The 20,353-nt window shown below is 44.1% G+C and overlaps 1 protein-coding gene across 2 annotated transcripts in view; it reads left to right on the top strand.

Annotated features, from left to right (window-relative positions):
* The window catches only part of LOC111273571 (terminal nucleotidyltransferase 5C), a 19,315-nt gene extending 1,550 nt beyond the window's left edge, over positions 1–17,765 (top strand). The window contains exons 1-2 of one of the 2 annotated variants that reach the window (XM_022855266.2): positions 5,105–5,638; positions 12,057–17,765. In XM_022855266.2, the coding sequence (XP_022711001.1) occupies positions 12,072–13,406 (1,335 nt within the window). In that variant the 5' untranslated portion in view covers positions 5,105–5,638; positions 12,057–12,071 and the 3' untranslated portion in view covers positions 13,407–17,765. Of the gene's footprint in view, positions 1–5,104; positions 5,639–12,056 lie in introns of those variants that run through there. The other variant, XM_022855265.2, reaches the window with a different exon arrangement.
* The last annotated feature ends 2,588 nt before the right edge of the window (positions 17,766–20,353 follow it).

The following is a 20,353-nucleotide window of genomic DNA, read 5'->3' as shown; positions in this document are numbered from 1 at the left end:
GCGCCAATTTGGCTCGTGCAAATGTTGTAGCCCGACTATCTGTTGTCAACGTACGATGCAGTCAGCAGATTGCTAATTAAGGGTATTCGACACGTACTTCGACCTATAAACTAGTAAGGGGCTAAAGGTAAATGATGAATTGGCTTCTCCCATTACGGTCCAATATTGAGGCTGACGTGAAAGGCATAAATTGACATGTGGTACCGAAACGCATAGGATAGCGAAGCTTAGGCTACACAAAAGCTTTGATTACATCGGAAATGTTTTCACGGAACCGACCAACTTATACAGCTGAAACTCCATTACCTGGGTTAGCGATGGGACCTATTCAATCTAGCTAATTCGAGTTGATAGGGAAAAGAAGCGATAGACAGTGTGCATATATATATAAATATATTTGCACTTTGTATTGGCTTCATTCTTTAATTGTGGCGTTACATACAGCCTTCAGTAAAATACTGATCTATTTAATAGCGCCCAAAATAGAGCAAAGGTTTAATTACAAACATTTATGTAACACGTTCGGCCGATCGTTGGGACTTCCTGTTGCCCACAAAGACGCTACACACACAAACTAAACAGTTTCTGCATTCTATTCTGAGTTCTTTTCAATGTTAGAGGATAATCTAGCCAGTGAAGGCTAAATGCGAAGCGGAGCGGAGCGGCGTCCGAAAATGCCATCAATGCAAAAGGCTAACCACTCCATTTTGAAACATCTTCCACCCCATCAGGCCACGATGCAACCACAACTGGTCTTTGTATCGATCCCCAGATCAACTAGTGATCAGTCCTTTTTATATCTAATGTGTTTATTAAGGGTCAAGTGTTCCTAGTTCCAGCAATACCAGTGAACCGTGTTGTTATACTCGGTGGCTCTTCTTTCGGTTTTCATCTCTGCTAAGTATTCCTCCATATTGTGTAACCGTCTAATATCGTCGCAACGCCGGAGCTATTGGTCAATGAGGGCTGTCGGCAGTGCATTGCTCTCCCGATGTTTCGGGTACGACCTTGCCGCCATGCAATCATGTTCCGTGAGATGACCGGAAGTTCGCATTATTAGCTCGGACTGCAACTTCCGGTGCCTGTCAAACAACAACTAGCGCCACGACTTTATGCGTTTGCTGAAAAGTTTAGTTCGGGTGGCGCGATATTTAAAATGTCGCCAGCTCGACGACTCCGACGAACGACCCGACGTGGGTGGACTCATCTGGCCACAGCAAAGTACACATCCGCTAAGTACCTACGGATAACCATCATATACGTGAAAAGCATCGCCCATTTTCCAAACATCGTTCACTTCAGTTAATACAATAGCAGATTGTATCTATCGTACTGAATCAATCAAATATACGCGCGAGAGAAAATGCATTTTATTTAGGAAGCACAAAGTTACGTCCATTACTTTTCATAATTTTAATATGATTTATTGCAAAATTTTACATTTATACTAATCTTATTCTATCCATAAATCACATAGCGGTAAACAATGCTTGAAACGATACATATATGTATATACATCAGAAATCAATTAGACATACATTATAATATATAACTACCATTATACTACAATTGAAGTTTTACCGAGGCATCATTTTGACTCACGCTATCTGGAAGGGGATACGACCCTTAAATAATACAAGGTCTACGGACAATATACCACCTTTAATAATAAACCTAACCTAACCTCACCTCACCTTTTACGCACGCTATCTGGAAGTGGACACGACCCTTATACGACAATATACCATCTTTAATAATAAACATTAAATATTATACGTTTTGAACTCTCGTTGAGCGGTCAGATTTGGCGAAATAAACTTCGTTTAAAAACGGCTAGCAGTTAAAGTTGACAACGCAAGCTGGCAATGGGTTCTTACTTAAGATTTTATCTCTAGTTGTCACAAACACAAAACACTGGCAAAGTGAAGTGTACAACAAAACAACGTTGTCTAACGTCTGCTTTTTTGGTAGTTAGAGACGAATCAGGGCTGTCCCGTTGTCGGCAATAGCGCGATCATCGGCCAAAACAAACTCTGCACACTGAGTGACCAGGCTCACCAATGCCGTTTATGGAAAACGTAAGATAGCTTCTGCTACGTGCGTTATTTAAGCTTGCAATGGCTATCGGACGTTATTGCAACAATGAAACAATACCGGCAAAGCAAGCCCTTTCGACATTCCTTCGGAAGGGCTGTTCCGATGGAAGATCTTGAGAAACGTGCAAACAACTATATGCCAATAGTCGATACGAAGACTAAGCACTTTCAATCTCCGTTGAACGAACCTCTTCAAGTGGAGGAAAAGTCTATCGGTAATACCAAAGTGCAATAGTATTGCATCACACAGTAAATCATTAGGCTTACAGTATAACGGGCCGCCATTATTTTCGTAGCGAGATATTAGCTGAAAGCGACGAAAGGGCTTCTGAAAAAATTTCATTATTCCATGTGTAGAAGAATGAGTCTTAACAAAATTAAGTTACTCGACTGAGGTTCCTTCATCGCATATGGAAAATCCTCCTGACCAACTGTTTGTTAACAACTATTGACGTTTAGTAGTATTTAGCATTGACCCTACTTATATAACTAACCCTAGCGATAACCAGGAATTCACTAGGAAGCTATTCGCACAATATGCACAGTCTAACATGCAATGCAGCCTATACTACAGGCTGTTTTCTACTTCCTACACAAGTCACTAGCCAACCAATTACCTATATCGATTTTACATCATATATGGTCGAAGCCGACCCCGCTGATCAATCGGCTTTCGTATGCATTCTTTTTAAACGTCACCCTGTTACCTAGCGCTTGTGGATAATAGTTAAAAGCGTAATGGCCCCGTTTGACAATCGAACGCAGGCGCGTCTGTGACGAACAGTGCGCCCTAGTCACAGCTGCAACATCAATGGTTACCAGGGCCTGTTGCTAAGCGCCAAGTTAAGCTGTCAATTGAAATATAACAGCATATTTCAACCACTGCCACATATGGTAAAAGGCTAGCCCCTGTATTAGATGGATACGAACCCTTGAATGACGACGATGCCAAACTGCTACTGCTATCGGCCAGTAGCCAGCGCAGCAAGAGTTGCCGGCTCTGTGTATGATCTCACGATAGCGGTAGATACGTAGAACCTTGTACAAGTATTGCATCTACTTGTATTATTGACCAGTGAGCTTTGATTTTAGGGCGTCTACCTTTCTTATGTACTGCCATTTTATCACACACACAGCTATAAAAACACAGAAAAACACAATATAGTACACACAAAGAGATAACCTCATTCTATCCAGCCGAGCAGTTATGCCCGCGAGTCAACTTTGCTACTGTTTCTAAAGATATACGAAATATACGACATTTGGTGGATTTTTTCGCCAAGGTGTCTGTCGTAAGTTAAAAAAAGAACATTAACGGGGTAGTTACTTTATCAGTTAGAGGTTTTGCGTTATATTGTCGACGTGTTCTAGGTAACTGTTTAATTTTTAAAAGGGTCCTCGGTACCCTTTCCATTTTCACTTGGTGAAGAGTCTACTAATCGATGTACTTCAAATGAAGCCTTTACACCTCTGCGGCACTTTCAATGGACATCCTTTTCCCCGACTGAAACAGTTAGGCTACAGACGATTCGATCGCGGACACAGAGTGGCGTTTATCGCGTTTGTTTCGACAATGTCTTGAGGATTTTGCCATTGCACCTGTTGAATACTTTAAAAGGCAAAGCGCTTGACGGGGCAGCGACACCAAGGAGAGCATGGAAATAGTTCTTAGGACGCTCACAGCTATTCTGTTCGTTAATCGTCGCTCAATAAGAGTTGCGCAGTTTTTACGATGCAGCAACAGCGTCCTGGTCGATGTGCCTGAATACTATTCTGGCAATTTGTTTTAGTTAGGACGCGGTACACGACGTTATATAACGAAAGAAACCCATTGTTATCAATGTATAGTCGTGGAGACGCAGGGCGCGATTCGTTGATATGGACGCTAACAGCTTATAACGTTTCGCTCTCAGCAGTGGTTTCGGTCATGTATTAACAACAGTAACCATTGCCGACTGACCACGAGTCACTGCTTGAAGTGAACCAATGGGAATTGGGACTGAGCAGACCGAGATGTTGACGGCCTATTTATGTACGCCTAATTATATGCGAAAAAAGATCATCCTCTAGCAGGTTTGATCGGCCTCTGACATAACATTTGACCAGTTTCCAGCTTGCCCAGCTCCGACCAGCCGTAAACCACCGTGTTTCGGATCTCCGCCAGACGTAATTGACGTCCAGTCGCGTAACAATCGGTCAATGACGAACTACAGGTACAAATCTGTATAGAAACGGTTTCCTTGGCGGCAGACGGCGGCGGCGGCGGCATTAACGACCATCTGCTTTGATTGTTCGTGCTACGGCCGCTGCGAAAAACGATGATTGCCGCCATTAATTGCCTCTGCGGCCAACGGCACCGCGGTCCCTACTATTCCCTCCCCCCCCTCTCCTCTCCTCTCCTCCCCTCTCCTCCCCCGCCCCCGAGTCACAAACACCGGACCGTAGCACGACAAATAGTATTGTCATCGAGGCTAGTTTAGTTTCCACTTCGCCTGAAAGCGCCTAACGAACAGATACGTCTATTAGTAAAGCCGCGGAGGCGACACTGAACTGCTACGACCTAACGTAATTGTCCGGCAGACGTGCTCTAGCAGGCCTGATGCCAAGCACTTAACCATACTGGCTGTGAGCCGGCGCTGCCACCATTACCACCGCCGCCGCCGCCGCCGCCGCCGCCCCCGGCAGACGGTCGCCCGCCTCGACTCCCGCTTTTGCTGCTGCTGTGGTAGCTAGCGGTAACCGCAGTAGTATTGCTAGTGACGTCAGCGGGTCTCCTCCGCTGCCGGTATCAACGTCCGTTGCTGTGGCCGTGTCGTTTCTATTGCTGTCATTGTTGCTTCTGGTTCAGCAGGCCCTGTTCGAGCGGGCCGCGTCGAGCCGACTCTCGTCTACCGGCATTCGTTCGGGGCGGCAGTCGAAAGAGTGGACGAGCGAGCGACCGAACGGTGGAATGAGTGAGCTGCTGCTGCCGCCGCCGCCGCCGTCGTCGTTATATGCGTGATGGTGTTAAGCATCGTGGCTGCGCTATGCTACTGCCGACGACGTCAGCAGTGGTGCGGTAGCGATTGCTTTAGTGGTGGAGGAGTACAACGTAGAGTACCGCCGCTCTATGCACGACAGCATCAGCGGCAGCAGGGAGATTCGGTCCTCCGCTGCCATTAGTTGTAGTCAGAACTTCGAAGGGCGTGCACAGTGAGGGTTAGCTCAATCAGCATAATTGATCGATTACGGTCTTAAGCATCTCGTATTTGTAGTGCGCGCCACGCGAAGACCGGGAAAGGACCCAAGTGAACTGAACCCGACGATGCGCAGCGAGACAAAGTGACAAAAGTCTGGTCTATTCAGCCAGAATCGCGTACAATCATAGCGCACCCTGAGGATAGGATATACGAGTGTTCGGTGAAACGAAGCGTACTTTTTTTCTGTCTCTATTCGTTCGACCGACTGAAGTGCATCTGAAGGGTGTGTAAGCGTGCAACTGTTACCAGGAAGGCTGCCAGAGACAAAGCGAAAATCGTTTTGATGTCCAGTTCGTTGTACAGGTGCGTGTCTATAAAACGAAGTCCTAGCACCCACAGTGTGCAGGCGAGAAGTTTACCAAACTTCAGCGAGGTGGCATCACTGGTATCAGCCGACCACAAGTCGAAAGCAAACAAACGGAGTTAGTGACACATGCAAAAGTTATACTATATATATACACATACACAATATTCATGTTGCGTTTAACAGTCGCGCCGCTGCTAACTTTCAAACGTTGTGGTAGTTATATAGTGAGAAAATAAATGATAATATGTGTAAAAGTGCCGATCGATCCAAGAGATATCTTAGACAAAAGACGCGCGTACATGTCATTGGTTTGAGGCGCCGAATTATCTATTTCGTCGTACATAAGTGATCACGTCCTATCGGACTTTACAAGATTCATGTTTAGCCCCCTTTATTCCTATCGATATTTGATTCACGTACTTTGTTCTGCGTGCCAAAACAAGCTCCTAATTTCGATAGACTGCACGCTACAACACCTAGTTCGTATGGTCATTAACAAATCACTTGCACATGATCCCGGGGGATTTCTAAGTTACTAATTTATAGGCTTAAAACAGTTACACGCCCTATGGTAGCAGCAGCAGCAGCAGTAGTCCTAAAAACTAAATATCATCGTTACGTAATGTTTCGGTCTTCTGCCGCGTGCGACACTATAGAGTTAGCTTACTGGACGATTCGGGATTAACCGTCAGGTTCGATAGACAAACAGCGTAATTGCGACATAGTTGCTCCGCGAAGCTGACATGTCTGGCGGCAGCAGCAAGAGCAATGTTGACGTCTTTTCAATGCTTCCCCTTCAATATCTAGCCTTTCAATAATTGTACCGTTAGTTGTGTTTGACGTTGAGAGCGCGCGCGCATCTGTCGCTTGTGTTTTTGCCCACTGGTTCGAGCTGGCCAGCTGACGACCCAGCAAAACCACTAGCTAACAGATATATCGAAATACAAATCGCTCCGCTTTCTTCTTCCAAAAATACCCGGCTCACACGGCTAGGTCTTCTTCGTTATAGGCTGAACTGAGATGCGGCGTGATTGAGCTGTCATAGGTTATTTAGTTAACTGACTGTCTTTATTATTAACACACATTTTAATCGAAGTGATGGAGGCTTGATAGGCCTTCATCATGTCTAGTTAATTTCATAAGGCCCGTTAATGCGTTGTGGCGAAGGAAATCAGCGAGGCTACATCTCAGAATCTGTCCGTGCAGCTGGCGATATTTAATCACAACAGAGAATTGTCCTGGCCTTCTCAGTTTACTAATACAATTGTCATCGTGCAACGTTTGCGTTTTTTACGTTTTTAATTACAGTTTACGAACGTATACCGAGAGTCGTGAGTGGCAGCTCAAAACAATGACAATCTTAATCGAACAGCTGTTGATGCAGAGCTAAATTGATGACGAGAGCTCACAAATAGTTACTGCTGTTTGTATTTGCCCATCCGCTTCTGGTGGCAATTCAATGGATCCAAGCGAAGTGGCATCAAGGCCCTGACCCGCCTCCAAGTCCCATTATGCAGTTCGTGCTGGGTTCGATGTACGATCTGTTACAGCGGTACGAAACCACTTGAATCGGACGAAACAAAAAGAAGCATTCGATTTTGAAGAACCATCGTTTATCGCTTCCTTAGACATCTCAAATGACGCTGTGAACCACTGAACGGGTGGGTAAAAGTTACAAAGGGGTCGAAAATGCGTTTACTGATTATATTTGTGGATATCTGCTGTTAAAATCTACGATCGGGAAGGTAACACCTGAAAGCTTCAAGTGTTAGAAAATCACCAACTTAATTAGGTTGACGATATCATTTGTGTAGTCCATCGGTTGGTCGGTCGAGCGTTCGGGAGTCTCTCAAACTCCGTCTTACTGTTAATGAACACCCGCAGACGTTTAACGTTAGCGTAAAGTATCATGCCATCCCGCCCAGTCAGTCGTGGCTGACTGCTGTTGATCGGAAGAGAGAAGGAGGCGACGTCTGGTGGAAAAGAAGTTGAAGCACGTGGGGAGGCGATTGCGTGTCACGAATAAAGGGGAGTTTCGCTGAATTTTCGGTTCGAGGATAGTGTCCAGTGGTTATCGTTGTTTTCAGCGACTTCGTCATCTGGCTCGATCTTAAATGGCGTACATCTTTTTCGTTTTTTTCCTCGTTACTTTCTGATCAAATAAACTTCAACTTATCAGGTTTTCTGGTCAAGGTCAGCTAATGGCTGCGAACAGGGGCCTTCAGCCATGCACCGTTTTCGTTTCCAATGCGATTCTTTCATATAGCCCAGCGACCAATAGTAAATTTCGTTGTTTTGAATTTGTTACTGCCACTGCTGCCTCTGCCGTCCTCAATTGTTGGCTATGCAGGCGCTCTTTCGGTGAGCACATCGATGCTGTCTGTTTGTCTTCGCCATTCAAGCAAATCCTGTTGGCGTTTGACGTCTACCTATTCACTGCTATACTGGTATTGCCTCCATGGTGACACGGCTATAGAGTAACGCGTCGTCTGTTGAGTAGGGAACAGTCTGGCTGGATGCCAGGCTGTCAACAATCGGCCTACGGCTATCGCGCACTACATTTTAACGACGGCCACGCTCAAAACAGCAACGAAAGCCATAACGAGCGATGACGGTGCGCGCTTATTGTTGCTAAGACCGCTGCGAGGGTGGCGATAGCAGCTGCGGGCAGGGGAAATTCCCTTTGAGGCACTATTCCGACAGACGGCGTTTGTTAGATCGCAGCAGTAGCTCTTCGAGGTGTTGGATATCGACGACCGCTGACCAGACGATTTCGTTAGGTAGGCAAACGCGCGGTGCGAAAGATCGGCCACCACTCATTAAGGCTAGTTGTATTTACATCCTGTAACAACAGGCCTTTTGTGTGCGCTCGTACGCGTAACGCAAGCTATCTGTATATTTGGCCTGGCCAACGGATGGACGAATCATGGATCCTTTTCAGAGGGCTCTTTTCTCGCGAGTATATGTACGCGAACAGCCTCCGTCGCTGCTTCGCATGAAGAGCCGTGTCGATCGTTGTGGCGGGCAAACGATTTCAGCGGCAGAAATCTTCACCGAAGGAAAAGAGGTTCTACTGAAAGTGCAAGGAGAATTGGGAGCGAGACGTCAAACGAGAACTTAGAAGAGAGACGTAATACGAAAGGAAGCGATCGGCTTAACAGAGTGTAATGTTTGTAAGTCTTTGGTAAGGTAATTTTTATGAAAATACGGCAACGCTTAGCTGAGCCAGCTATCAGTTGCAGAGAATCAGTTGCAAATCAATCGCATCCTCTTTGCGCTTGAAAGGTAAAAAAAAGGCGCAATTAAAGCTGCTATCTAGTGGCTGCCAGCAGGTGGAAACATCTAGTTCGATCATACATATGTAAACGCGTCTACTTGATTTGTTGCTATCGGCAATTGGCAGTTTTAACATGTTTGTAGTATTTAATTGAAGTCAACATTACGAATGCTACCGAGCGCCAGCTAAACGGTATAATCTACCAACATTTTAGAAATACTAGCACGCCAAACGAGTCGTGACGCGAACAATTTTTAGGCGATAAGAATTAAAATCATCAGAAGATAAGGATGAAGGCCAGCTAATCTCGCGGCGGCCAATTTTCATAGTAGAATATAAAACAAAGGCAATGGCTTTTACATTTTTACAGCTACAGTTTCCTAATTATCCTCGCGTCCACTTTTCGGCGTCGTAAACCTTTTCGCTAAAAATGTAACATTACTTACTTCTCATGTCTGCCGCCTGCTATTCATTGTTTGACCGTATGACCAATGGTAGCTTTAAAGCTCATTACGTACATACGCGTGTGAGTGTGTGTGTCTGGGTGTACGCGTTGTTAATTGAGTCAGTCGTTCAAGTGCAAGGTTAACCCCCGCCAATGGCCACTTATTACCCCCTGCCTGTTCCGACATCGATATCCTTATCAGAAATCTACATCTTATTTAGCGGCCTAAAGGCAGGACGGCAAGCCTTTTTAATGACGCTGTGCGGTCTGTAAAATTCAGTCTAGAATTTTTTCTGATATCTTTTGTGCGGACTGGCACTTCTGTTGACGCCGACAGCTGTTATAAGGGTGTTCCAGGATCAAGACGGCTGCCGGTGTCCTGCAGTCCTATCGCGTGTTCACCGCTGCGGGTAAATTTCCATATGTATTTACTTCTATGATCTATTCGTAGACGCTACTTCGACGCGGCAATGTGATTTATTTACGTTGTCCTGTCTCTTGACGGCGTCATGTAAACGATCTGCAGCTAACCTAAGGACAAGAGAACAAGAGCGTAGACGCTGTTTTCTTTTAAAGTATACAGTTTTCTAGAACGAGACAACTACAATGACAATAAAAGCTTCAAATTGTAAGTCCGTAGGTAGAATATAGTTTTAATGACGAATGCCGAATACGAAGGCAACAAGCAGCTGCGACGGGTTCTACTGGCTCGCCACAGTAACGCTGCTTAGGCAAGGGACAAGGGAACAGGTCAAGGAATACCTGATGTCCATGCTGCGTTTTTTCGAAGTAGTGCAAGGCCACGAGCGACGATATAGACGCATGTGCGCACTCACGGTGCGATTAAAACTATCTCTAGTAAGCGGCTTATATATATGGTGTTGTACTTTTTCTTTTGTTCGCAGCAATTACCGTTGCCCACAACGACGTCAGCGGCTATCTCTGAGCTCGACGTTTTCGAATTATAATTTCGGTGTTAGCCGTAAAATCTTTCTATAGGGCTTACTGTTTCTCGCCATCAGACTGTAGAACGATCCATACATAGTCTATGATGTCTTTCATGGTCTATATCGATCACTAGTAGAGTTTGTTAATCTGCAGCGAAATCTTTGATAGACCAACACAGGTACGTGTCGCGTTTATTTACTAGCTCGATACATAGCAATGTTTGCGCGCTCCTTAGATTGGACAAAACGGTATCGAAAAGCCACCTTATCCAGCGTCACGAGTATCAATTGCTACCCACAATCCATTCATTAGCTAACACCTCGTTCCCTCTCCTATCGCGGCGCCATAAGTGAACACGCTCACTGCTGCCGTCGTTGTCATTCGTGTCGGCGTCCTCTGTCGTACGAAACGACAAAGGATCTGATAGAAAACTATCGGTCACACTGATGCTGCAAGCGCCGATGATCTATCTAGATCGGTGACAAGTAAATGGCTCTTCGAAAACGCAATCTTCTTTTTTTTTAGATACTAATGATGACTGCGCTGGACATGTCTGTGCGACAGCTTTTTGCAACCTCGACGTCTCCCCGCAGTATTAGACAGGCTATTAGCCAGCGTCTGCTCAGGTGATTGCCATATGCATCCGTGTCACAGTCGACAGGCGTACTTCGTTCCCTTTGAGTGAAAGACAGCCATTTCAAAGTGATCGCTTCGAGACTGGCAGGTGGCTCTGAAGAAAAACTGATCTCGTTGAAGACTTGAACAGAGGACTACGTCGAAGCGGTACACCCGCTACAATGGCCGCCCCTAGCCACGTCTTTCGATACACAGCCAGATTTGCACAGAAAATAAAAAGCGTTTTCTGTGCTAGTTTACCGTCATAATAATAATAATAGAAAAATAGTATTTGAGAAAAGGAAAGGAGCACGCGGCCAAGAAAGAAGAAGGTCATTTTCGCAATGGCAAGGACACTTCCGACTAGTGCTAAATACAGCAGGGGACGTATTGTAGTTGCTGTTATAATCTAAGGCGCATTATGTGAGCCTTTAAATGTATTTTAAAACGGTTTTCACAGTTCATATATACCTGGATTATTATGATTATTTTAGCACGGGATTCATAATCACGATAGTGTTGAAAAGCCTTACTGTAAACAAGCGAAAATACAAGGTTCCCCTTTGCAAAACATAGCATGTTCTTGAAGTTCTATAGATATACTTAGCTTGGCAGAAGAAAGAAGAACGTAAATGGCATCAAATACTCATGATTGTGCTATTAAGCTAATATCGTTGCCAGTGTATTTTCTACACCCTTAATAAGCAGTGGTTATTGCCCCTGCGGGACCATTGCACTGAAAAGCCTTTGTCGAGAAAAACGTACGTATTATCTAAGAATGATGTGTGCTATCTTCAGTCTGAGCGACTCGTTTGAACAAGTCCTGTTTTGTTAAGATAGATTATCCAGAAACTCTGGAACCATTTAAATAATCATACAACATATTTCTTCACAGTTCATCATCACAATCGTAAATAACGTATGCATCATCATTCATTTATGCTGAATTATCATAGGAAACATGACGAGGAACATTAAAAGGGTAAGAATATGTGTAATACTGGATAGCGGAGCCCAACGTATGCCAATATGATGTAACTTTTACACGCAAAGTTTCTGCAAAGATGCAAACAATGAATATATATTAAACGTTTTTGTTACTGTTATCTTTGGTAATGGACGATTTCAGGTGGACGGTTCCGAGATGTTAGCGGACGACGGTCAGGACGGACAACGTTTCGCGGTCCTAAGCTATGAGCAGGTTCGTCGTCTTGATCAGGTGATGAACGAGTCTGTGCCGATCAACGGCCGCGGCCATTTCCCCACACTCGATGTGAAACTCTCGGATCTCGTTCGTGTCGTCCGACGCAAACTGGAACATGAGAACGGCATCCACGTTCGGGACATTCGCATGAATGGTGGCGCTGGTTCGCATGTGCTGGCACCGGAGAACTCACCGTACAACGACCTCGACCTAATCTTCACGGTTGATCTCACCAGCGGGAAGTCATTCGAGAAAGTCAAGAGCGCTGTACTTGAGTCGTTACTCGAGTTCTTGCCCGATGGAGCGGGCACAGGCAGCCGACGACATCGGATATCTCTAGCGAGCTTAAAGGAAGCGTACGTTCACAAAATGGTCAAAGTGACCGAAGGTGACCGGTGGTCACTGATCTCACTATCGAATGCCGCCGGGCGTAACGTCGAACTTAAGTTCGTTGACAAAATGCGCCGTCAGTTCGAATTTAGTGTGGACAGCTTCCAGATTATCCTTGACTCGTTGCTGCTATTCTACGATTGCTCGAACATGACTATGTCGGATAACTTTTACCCCACCGTTGTGGCGGAATCAGTCTATGGAGATTATCAGGAAGCGTTGTACCATCTGACGAAGAAGCTGATTGCAACCCGGGCGCCTGAGGAGATCCGTGGTGGAGGCCTGTTTAAGTACTGTCACTTACTCGTGCGAGACTATAAGCCTGCGAAGGAGGAACAACTGAAGCAGCTAGAACGGTATATGTGTTCAAGGTTCTTTATCGACTTTCCCGACTTAGCCAACCAGCGGCGCAAACTCGAATCCTACCTCACAAACCATTTCATCGGCGATGAAGAACGCTCCAACCGTTACGCCTATCTAATGATCCTACAGCGAGTAGTTGACGAGTCCACCGTATGTCTAATGGGTCACGAACGGCGACAGACGCTCAACCTCATCGATGAATTGGCCTCGCAAACCTACTACGAGGACATGTTACTAGCGTCGAACAAGCAGCAGCAAGCGGTCGCGACGAACTGTGGTGGCGCTGCTAATGGTACAGCGACCGGGTCGCCTCAGCAGTTAGCGTTGGACCTCGCTTCCGGCACCTTCGTCCAGTTCACCAATGGCGGTTACTATTATACACCATACGTATCATCCCTTTCACAACTGTCGCAATTTCCCACTAACAGCTGCATCTGCAGTTCGACCGGAAGCAGTCGGCCGAGTTCATCGGGGGCGTCAACGCCGACTTCGGAGGGTTCAGCAGCAAGCTGGACTTCATAAGCTTCAAGACGGCTAACTGTGATCTCTTCTAAACAACAACAACAGCAACAGCTGCCCGTCAAACATACAGTCACATACGTCGTTGGCGTATTGTTCGCAAGTTGGTCGCAACGACGTCAACGACAATAGAGCTGTGCGACTGAAACAGACTACCGCAGGATTGACAAACGGACGGAGGAAAAGTGCAAACCAACAAGAGGACAGACAACCATACAAATAGAACATGAAAACAGGCGTTCAATGTGAGAAGCAGGTTTACATTCGCCCGCGTGAAAGGCCCGCGTTAATCAGCTCTGCCATCTGGCGTTCGCAACCAATGACGTTAACTACGAAATATATGATGACTGTTCGCCAGCGTCGCTTGATGATTGACCCATACATCCATACCATTATTTGTGTCCTGCATAGGGTTTCGAATCATACTGCAAAAACGACATTTATTAAGAGACGGGCAGTTGCTGCTGTTGTTGGTCTGAATTGTATTCTGTGACATAGTGGATTTCACCTGATACGATACGAGCGCTATGACGAGTCAGCCATGCTGCGTTCACCGCATCCGCATGCTTAGACATTGCAACCGAGACGCGACTAATGATAACGAAGAATCAAATGGCGTAGCCAATAGTTGTTTAGAAACATACCTAGAACAACTCACACAGCAGATGACTCGAGTCCAGTGTCCGGAACCGCGGTCAGACATCATTACTATATTAGGCTATGAAAATATGACCAATTTAATTATTTGGCTTGAACCTTGCAAACTAGAAAAAAGTACGCTCCGTTCTGGTAAATTGTGACCAGCATCAATAGGATTGGTTGTGGCGGAGCAACCATGGTTCGGGTTCACGCGGGCGGATCTCGTAGGGAAATCATTTCAAACGAAGAAAACATGAGTCTACTAAAGATGTTGATGCTAATAATAATAACTCTGAAGATGACGCCAAAATAATGCAGAAGAAACTCGTTGTAGAGTACACCATTGATTCTATATATTCTAACTGCTGCTCAAAATGCGGTAAGGTACACGGAAGAGTGAACATGAAATTACAAAATGAAAATTACTGAAAAAGGGCCAGGAAAAGGAGGCAAACTAGACGAAGTACGTTTCGAGGCAGATTCACGTCTCTACGTATAGGTACAATGCCCTAACAATGTGTCAGTGTACTTTATTTTGTTAGATATTCTAATCTGTGCACGCAGCAGTAAAGTTCGCAAGGGAAAACATTTTCTAAGACCGCTAGCTGAGATCGGTTCTGCAACTCACCATTATTTTTATAAACAAAAAACGGGACGGACAAACAAACAAACGGAGAAGATTGACACAAGACAGATAGGCAGGCAGGTAAACAGTCGCAGACGAAATTTATGTGACAGCGGGAACACGATATACGCGCGAAGCAATGAAATTGATGCTACTCATGATAATGAAGATGATGATGGAAATACTGTACATGCTACTAGATTAATTAGCGTTACCCTAAAGACGTACGACAGTCCCACGGGGCGACAAGGCCGCAGATACCTGCCCTGCGCTATGCAAGCAAACTAAGGCCTATAGATGGCGACGAAGCTAAATAGCTATTATGAAACATGCGGACCCTACCAAGACGCCAATCCAACCAAATCCGAGGCAATCCATATGTTAGGCACCATCTCGATCGTAGACAATGGTTCCTGGTTGGTGCAAAATGGCGTCTGCTGTAATTCAGCTTGTGGCAAAACCGGGTGTCACAGTTTAATCGTAGAAGGGGAAGAGCTGTTATTGAACGGAACAGAACGCAAGTATTGTCCTGGATCCAATATACGATGGAGCTTACGTACCTAGATGGTGTATGAAGGTTCCGACGGGATATCGAATAGGCGTTCGTTGTGGATTATGCCCAACCGAACAGAGGTATGGATATGAGAGGTACTTCATTTGGAGGCAGTCACTCTTCTTGACTCCAAAGCCTGCGTGTTCGGAAAGAAAGCTCTTAAATGCTCTAATCGTGTGTCATCGTCAGATGCGCTTGGGAAGATGCGGAAAATCAGACAACAGGATCGTTACGATAGGGTCAAAAACAATGCGTTCTATCGCACGCAATTGTATTGTGCGGAGATCCAGCGTCGGTTGACCATCGGTCATACGTCGACCCGAAGTTACTCGACAATTGAGGAGTATATTGAGCGTCAATATTAACACTGTTTTCTTCTTGTCGTTTTAAAACTTCCCGCAATATTTGCTAGCGCGGGTAATATTGAGGCGCAGGATTGCAGCCCTGATGCTTCGTATCCATGTGTTAAGCGTTCTCTCTTAAATGGCCTCTTCATATATTTTATGATGACATACAGACCAGCGAAAAAAAAAGCGCAAAACATACAAGAAAAAAAAATAACAATAATAAAAATAATAAAAATTAAGAAGTAACAAATAAATAAAACAAAACGGTCGTGATGACGACTCTGTTCATGCAAAAAAACTCAAATGTGAAACGAGAACACGGTAAATAATCTGTTAGATGACAGCGGTCAATTTCAATGAGATGATAAAAATAATGACATAGAGACAACATTATCTATAGAAGCGTTAATCCCCAGCAGAGGACGATTCGTTTGTGCAAGGTACGACCACGGCCGTGATCACGGTGATGATGAGAACAATAATCATAAGAAGCTCCAAAGATTACTTCCCTCCTTTTCCCCAACAGTTTCGTAAACTTTTCCTCTATATTACTCCTACATAATGACATATACCCCCAACTCAAACCGTATCCTGGTAAATTGATCGAGTCGGATTTCCAAATATTTACCCCCGGTCGTCACGCGAAGCTCCTATAAACTACCTCTATTGATAATAAAAATAATAATAATGAATACGCCCAGTAAATATGTCATTGTCGAGAGACGCTTTTCATCACGTTTTTCTCTTGGGGTCCTCCTCTGTTGATTTCTCAATGTAGTCGCTTGTTAACGTGTCGAAATTGGCTACCGCTTCTCCCAGTTTACTAATGGATAGGAAACACGGTACTCTAACTCCCTGCTGGCGGGTTAGCGTTGTCCTGGCGTAAGCCTTTGACGTGCATTACGCTACCTTTTATGATGGTAAACACACAGCAAAGCGAGTGCATACATATGCCCCAGTAATCTATAGCAAGAACATGATGAATGCGAGTATAATTCTTAAGAAAAAAATAAACCACGAAGCCTCATTTGAAAACAGAACGAGGCTTAATATTAATCATACACATATATACGTTTCTGAATGCACAAATACATAGATACTTTGTTGCAGCGTTAAAAGACATAAAACACATAATCACCTATATGCTCTCACATATATGGGATGTATTGAGTGTGTTGTATGTTGTGTATAGTGGTTGCGACGTCCGGCTGAAGATCGACGATATCAGCCAGTCACAATCGATCAGACATCGAAAGTGATGTTGGCGATTGTACAAGCGCTGTGATAAGGTCTTACCAGGCGTTTAAACAGCGAGGTCGCCAAAGGTTGAGGTATTGAAGACAAATTGGCGTAACGTAACAAACATACAGTGAACAACAAAGAAAAATGTTGAACCAGAATAAGTGAATAGACAGCGACAAAAACAGAACACAAAAATACCATATATATATATATATATATATATAGAGAGAGAGAGAGAGAGAGAGAGAGAGAGTGAGTGAGTGAGTGAGAGAGAGAGAGAGTGTGAGAGCAGACAAGCCAAACACATCGACATATTAAACATAAAAGTCAAATGAAGATCCCAATGACATCATGTGCTGTAGGGAGCGTCCCTGAGTTGTTGCGAATAAAAAGATATAATTAAAAACAGGAAGAAAAAGGAACTTAGAGGTTAGGTCGCAATGAAAAATAGAGCTTAAGAAAGTGCTAATAAAAAGCGACTGAGAACGAAAATCGCTCTGCTGGAGGGCTACTGTTGTTGCAAAAAGTGCATTGAAATCTGCCACATCGTTGGCGGTGTAGCAATGTAGTTTGACCTACAATAATCATTTAGGGAGCTACCCTTATACGTAATATCACTTCCTTTTCCCAATTCAACGTTTCCTCGAACACCTCTCAAGTATCCACAACTGCTTTTTCGTTGATCAGGTCCGAATGCATCAAGCACCCGTCCTTCGTCGATCGCCAGTGTCTATAGAAACAATGTACTCTCTAAATGCTATATAGCACGGAGTAGATACGCCACCCTACGTAGCCGTGGGTAATATGGGAAGGTTACGGATAGATAGATAGAAGGGCAGAAAGAGGACAGCGTGTTGCTATAGCAAACAGGTGGATGAACTGCTAGAACAGGAGGAAAGTGGTAAACAGATTTAAAGGAAGCCGTAAAATCATTGTGGAAGATAAAAAAAAAAGAAGGATTAACAGGTGAAAGAAGAAGTGTTGTTGTTTCTTGACCTTATTATTATTATTATTATTATTATTATTATTATTATTATGATACAACGATGCCTTGGAGATTAGTATCGCCACATGGGCTGCTGACGTGTCGTGTAGGTTAGGGCCGCAGGTAGACGAATAAACTTAATGACGAGCTAGTAGCACGGCTCAGCTCGCGCGGAACCTATAACTTAGGAGACGAGCAGGCAACATTACGCGGCGAGCTAAGGCAACGGGGCAAAATAGTGATCGAGGGCCAGGATAGCCGTTGACGGCGTCCCGGCTAAACGCCGCCCACATATTTAAGTCAATGAACATAGAAACACTTCTTATAGAACGACGATGATAATGATAAAAATACAATGATTATGTCATTGATCATATTGGTGATTGTGATGATAATCATAAAATAGAAATAATGCTATCGTTGATGGATAACGGTGAGGATTGAACGTTGCCGTAGATCATGAAAATGGCCGTTGTGACGATAACGTTACACGGCAAGGGAAACCATAAGAACACGATGCGGCAACAACGATGATATTATTTGTACGAATGATTATATTAATAATAACACAAAAACAAACGCTGAAAACAACGGGGAAGGGATCTGATAGCGAACGATTCGACGAACACTAGGATAGGGATAGGTGATTAACATCGACGAACGAAATCGGATAAATGTATCGACATCCAGGAAACAAACAAACAAACAAACAAACAAGCAGAAAAGTTGCAGACAATCACCAGCATAAGAGCCAAACATACAATAGAGCCAGCGCAAAAACCTCACCTATCAGTAACAATAATAATTGAAGATATCGAAAGCGGCCATGGAAAATGATGCGTAGAGACAAGAATATATATAGCATCAATTCAACATGATTTGGACAAAGCTGGGTACGGAAATTATCAACGTCCACGAATGTGTCGCGAGGCAGAGAATCGAGCAGACGATTCTCTCGCTAGTTACACTGTCGCTACGCGCTTTAGACATAATGCGGTCTTCATTACAGTGTAACAATTGTTACTGCAGTTTGTGTTATCGATTATTTTGTTGTTATCATTATACGTATATGAAATAATATGAGTGCCATTCGATTGCCGGAAACGTTGTAGGCCCCGCTGTTAATGCTCATTCCGCATTAGTCGTAGAGGTCGTCGTTCGAAGGAAGAGCGAAAAGGATACAAGGAGAAGGGAAAAGGAAAGGCAGAAAACGGTAACGAGTACAAAAACCATGTATTTTTTGCCTTTTGTTTTTCTCGCCTGACATCCCCAACTCCTACCTGTTCTAGAGAGGGCAGGAATCGGACGCGTAAAAAAAAAAAAGCTGGAAAGTACTTTTAGATAAATTGCAAAATCGGTTGTTAACCTCTTTTCTGTTTGCATTCATACACATTAACGAAAATAATCATTCTATTTGCAACAATGACAGTAACTCCCGTATCTAGAACCTATACGATCCTTGACTTCCTAATTACCGCTTGTAAATTATTAAAATTAAGTCATAATAGAACAACTCCCGTTGCTAAAATTGTTCTCTGACCGCTTTCTGTGATTCACCTATCAGTCAAGAACTGACTGACACTGTGGATTGTTTCGTTGAATCATTTATTGATGATATAAAAAAGAGGCGGGGATGACGTCTACTGCTGTAAACTGTGTGCAGTGCGATACCAACGTATCGTGGCTCACGCTATTGCATATTGGGAGATGAAGACTTCGCCCAACAAGAGTGTGTCGCGTAGAACAAGGCGCAGTGTCACGAAGAGGGGCGCCTATTGCCAACTAGCTCGAGATGGGCGTAAAGTAAATTTACCGGGGGCGTCTGTACCGCAATAGCTAGCGCTCCGAGCGGAGTCGCTCACTATAGCATGCTTGAACTAGAAGTTTAAGTGTAGGAAATTCACTAATCAGTCAGTCAACGAACACCTTTAGTCTGTGCAATGCCGAACGTTGTGGCCAGTTGCAGTAGATGTGGATTGTCAGAAAAAAGCAAGCGGAAAAAAGAGATTATCACATGATACAATCATTTCTCTGCCGTCTAATAGGACAAATCGCGTACGGAGTACGCGTCAAACACCGGTAATAGAAGACAAGATATAACTAACTTAAACAAGCACAACAGTGACTAGCTACAGGTACGATGACAAAAGTAAATGACGTACTATTTACATACCTTGCGAAAAAATTAATCAACATACATGAATAAGCAGACAGATAAACGATATAAAACAAACAAAGATAGCAAGGAGACAGAGATAGATAGATAGGTAACTAGATAGATAGATAGATAGATAGATAGATAGAATGAATAGATAGAATAGATAGATGAAACACTAAGGCGTGTAGTGATGACAAATGCAGAGCCAACGCGATCATCAGCATAACGATGCTTGACGAAAATAATCTGAGAGGCGGAAGACACCGAAAAATCAAGCTTTTATTTTGCTCACATGGCAAAGCTGTAGTACTCCGATGACGACGCTTACAATGATAATTATTAAAATATATCTTGACAATGACAAAACAGTGGCGGACAAAGCGGACGATTATTCTATACAT

This window comes from Varroa jacobsoni, unplaced genomic scaffold, assembly GCF_002532875.2.
Source record: "Varroa jacobsoni isolate VJ856 unplaced genomic scaffold, vjacob_1.0 scaffold_199, whole genome shotgun sequence".
Taxonomy (NCBI): Eukaryota; Metazoa; Arthropoda; class Arachnida; order Mesostigmata; family Varroidae; genus Varroa; species Varroa jacobsoni.
Note: the sequence above shows the minus strand (reverse complement) of the source record. Positions and strands in the feature narration are given on the sequence as shown.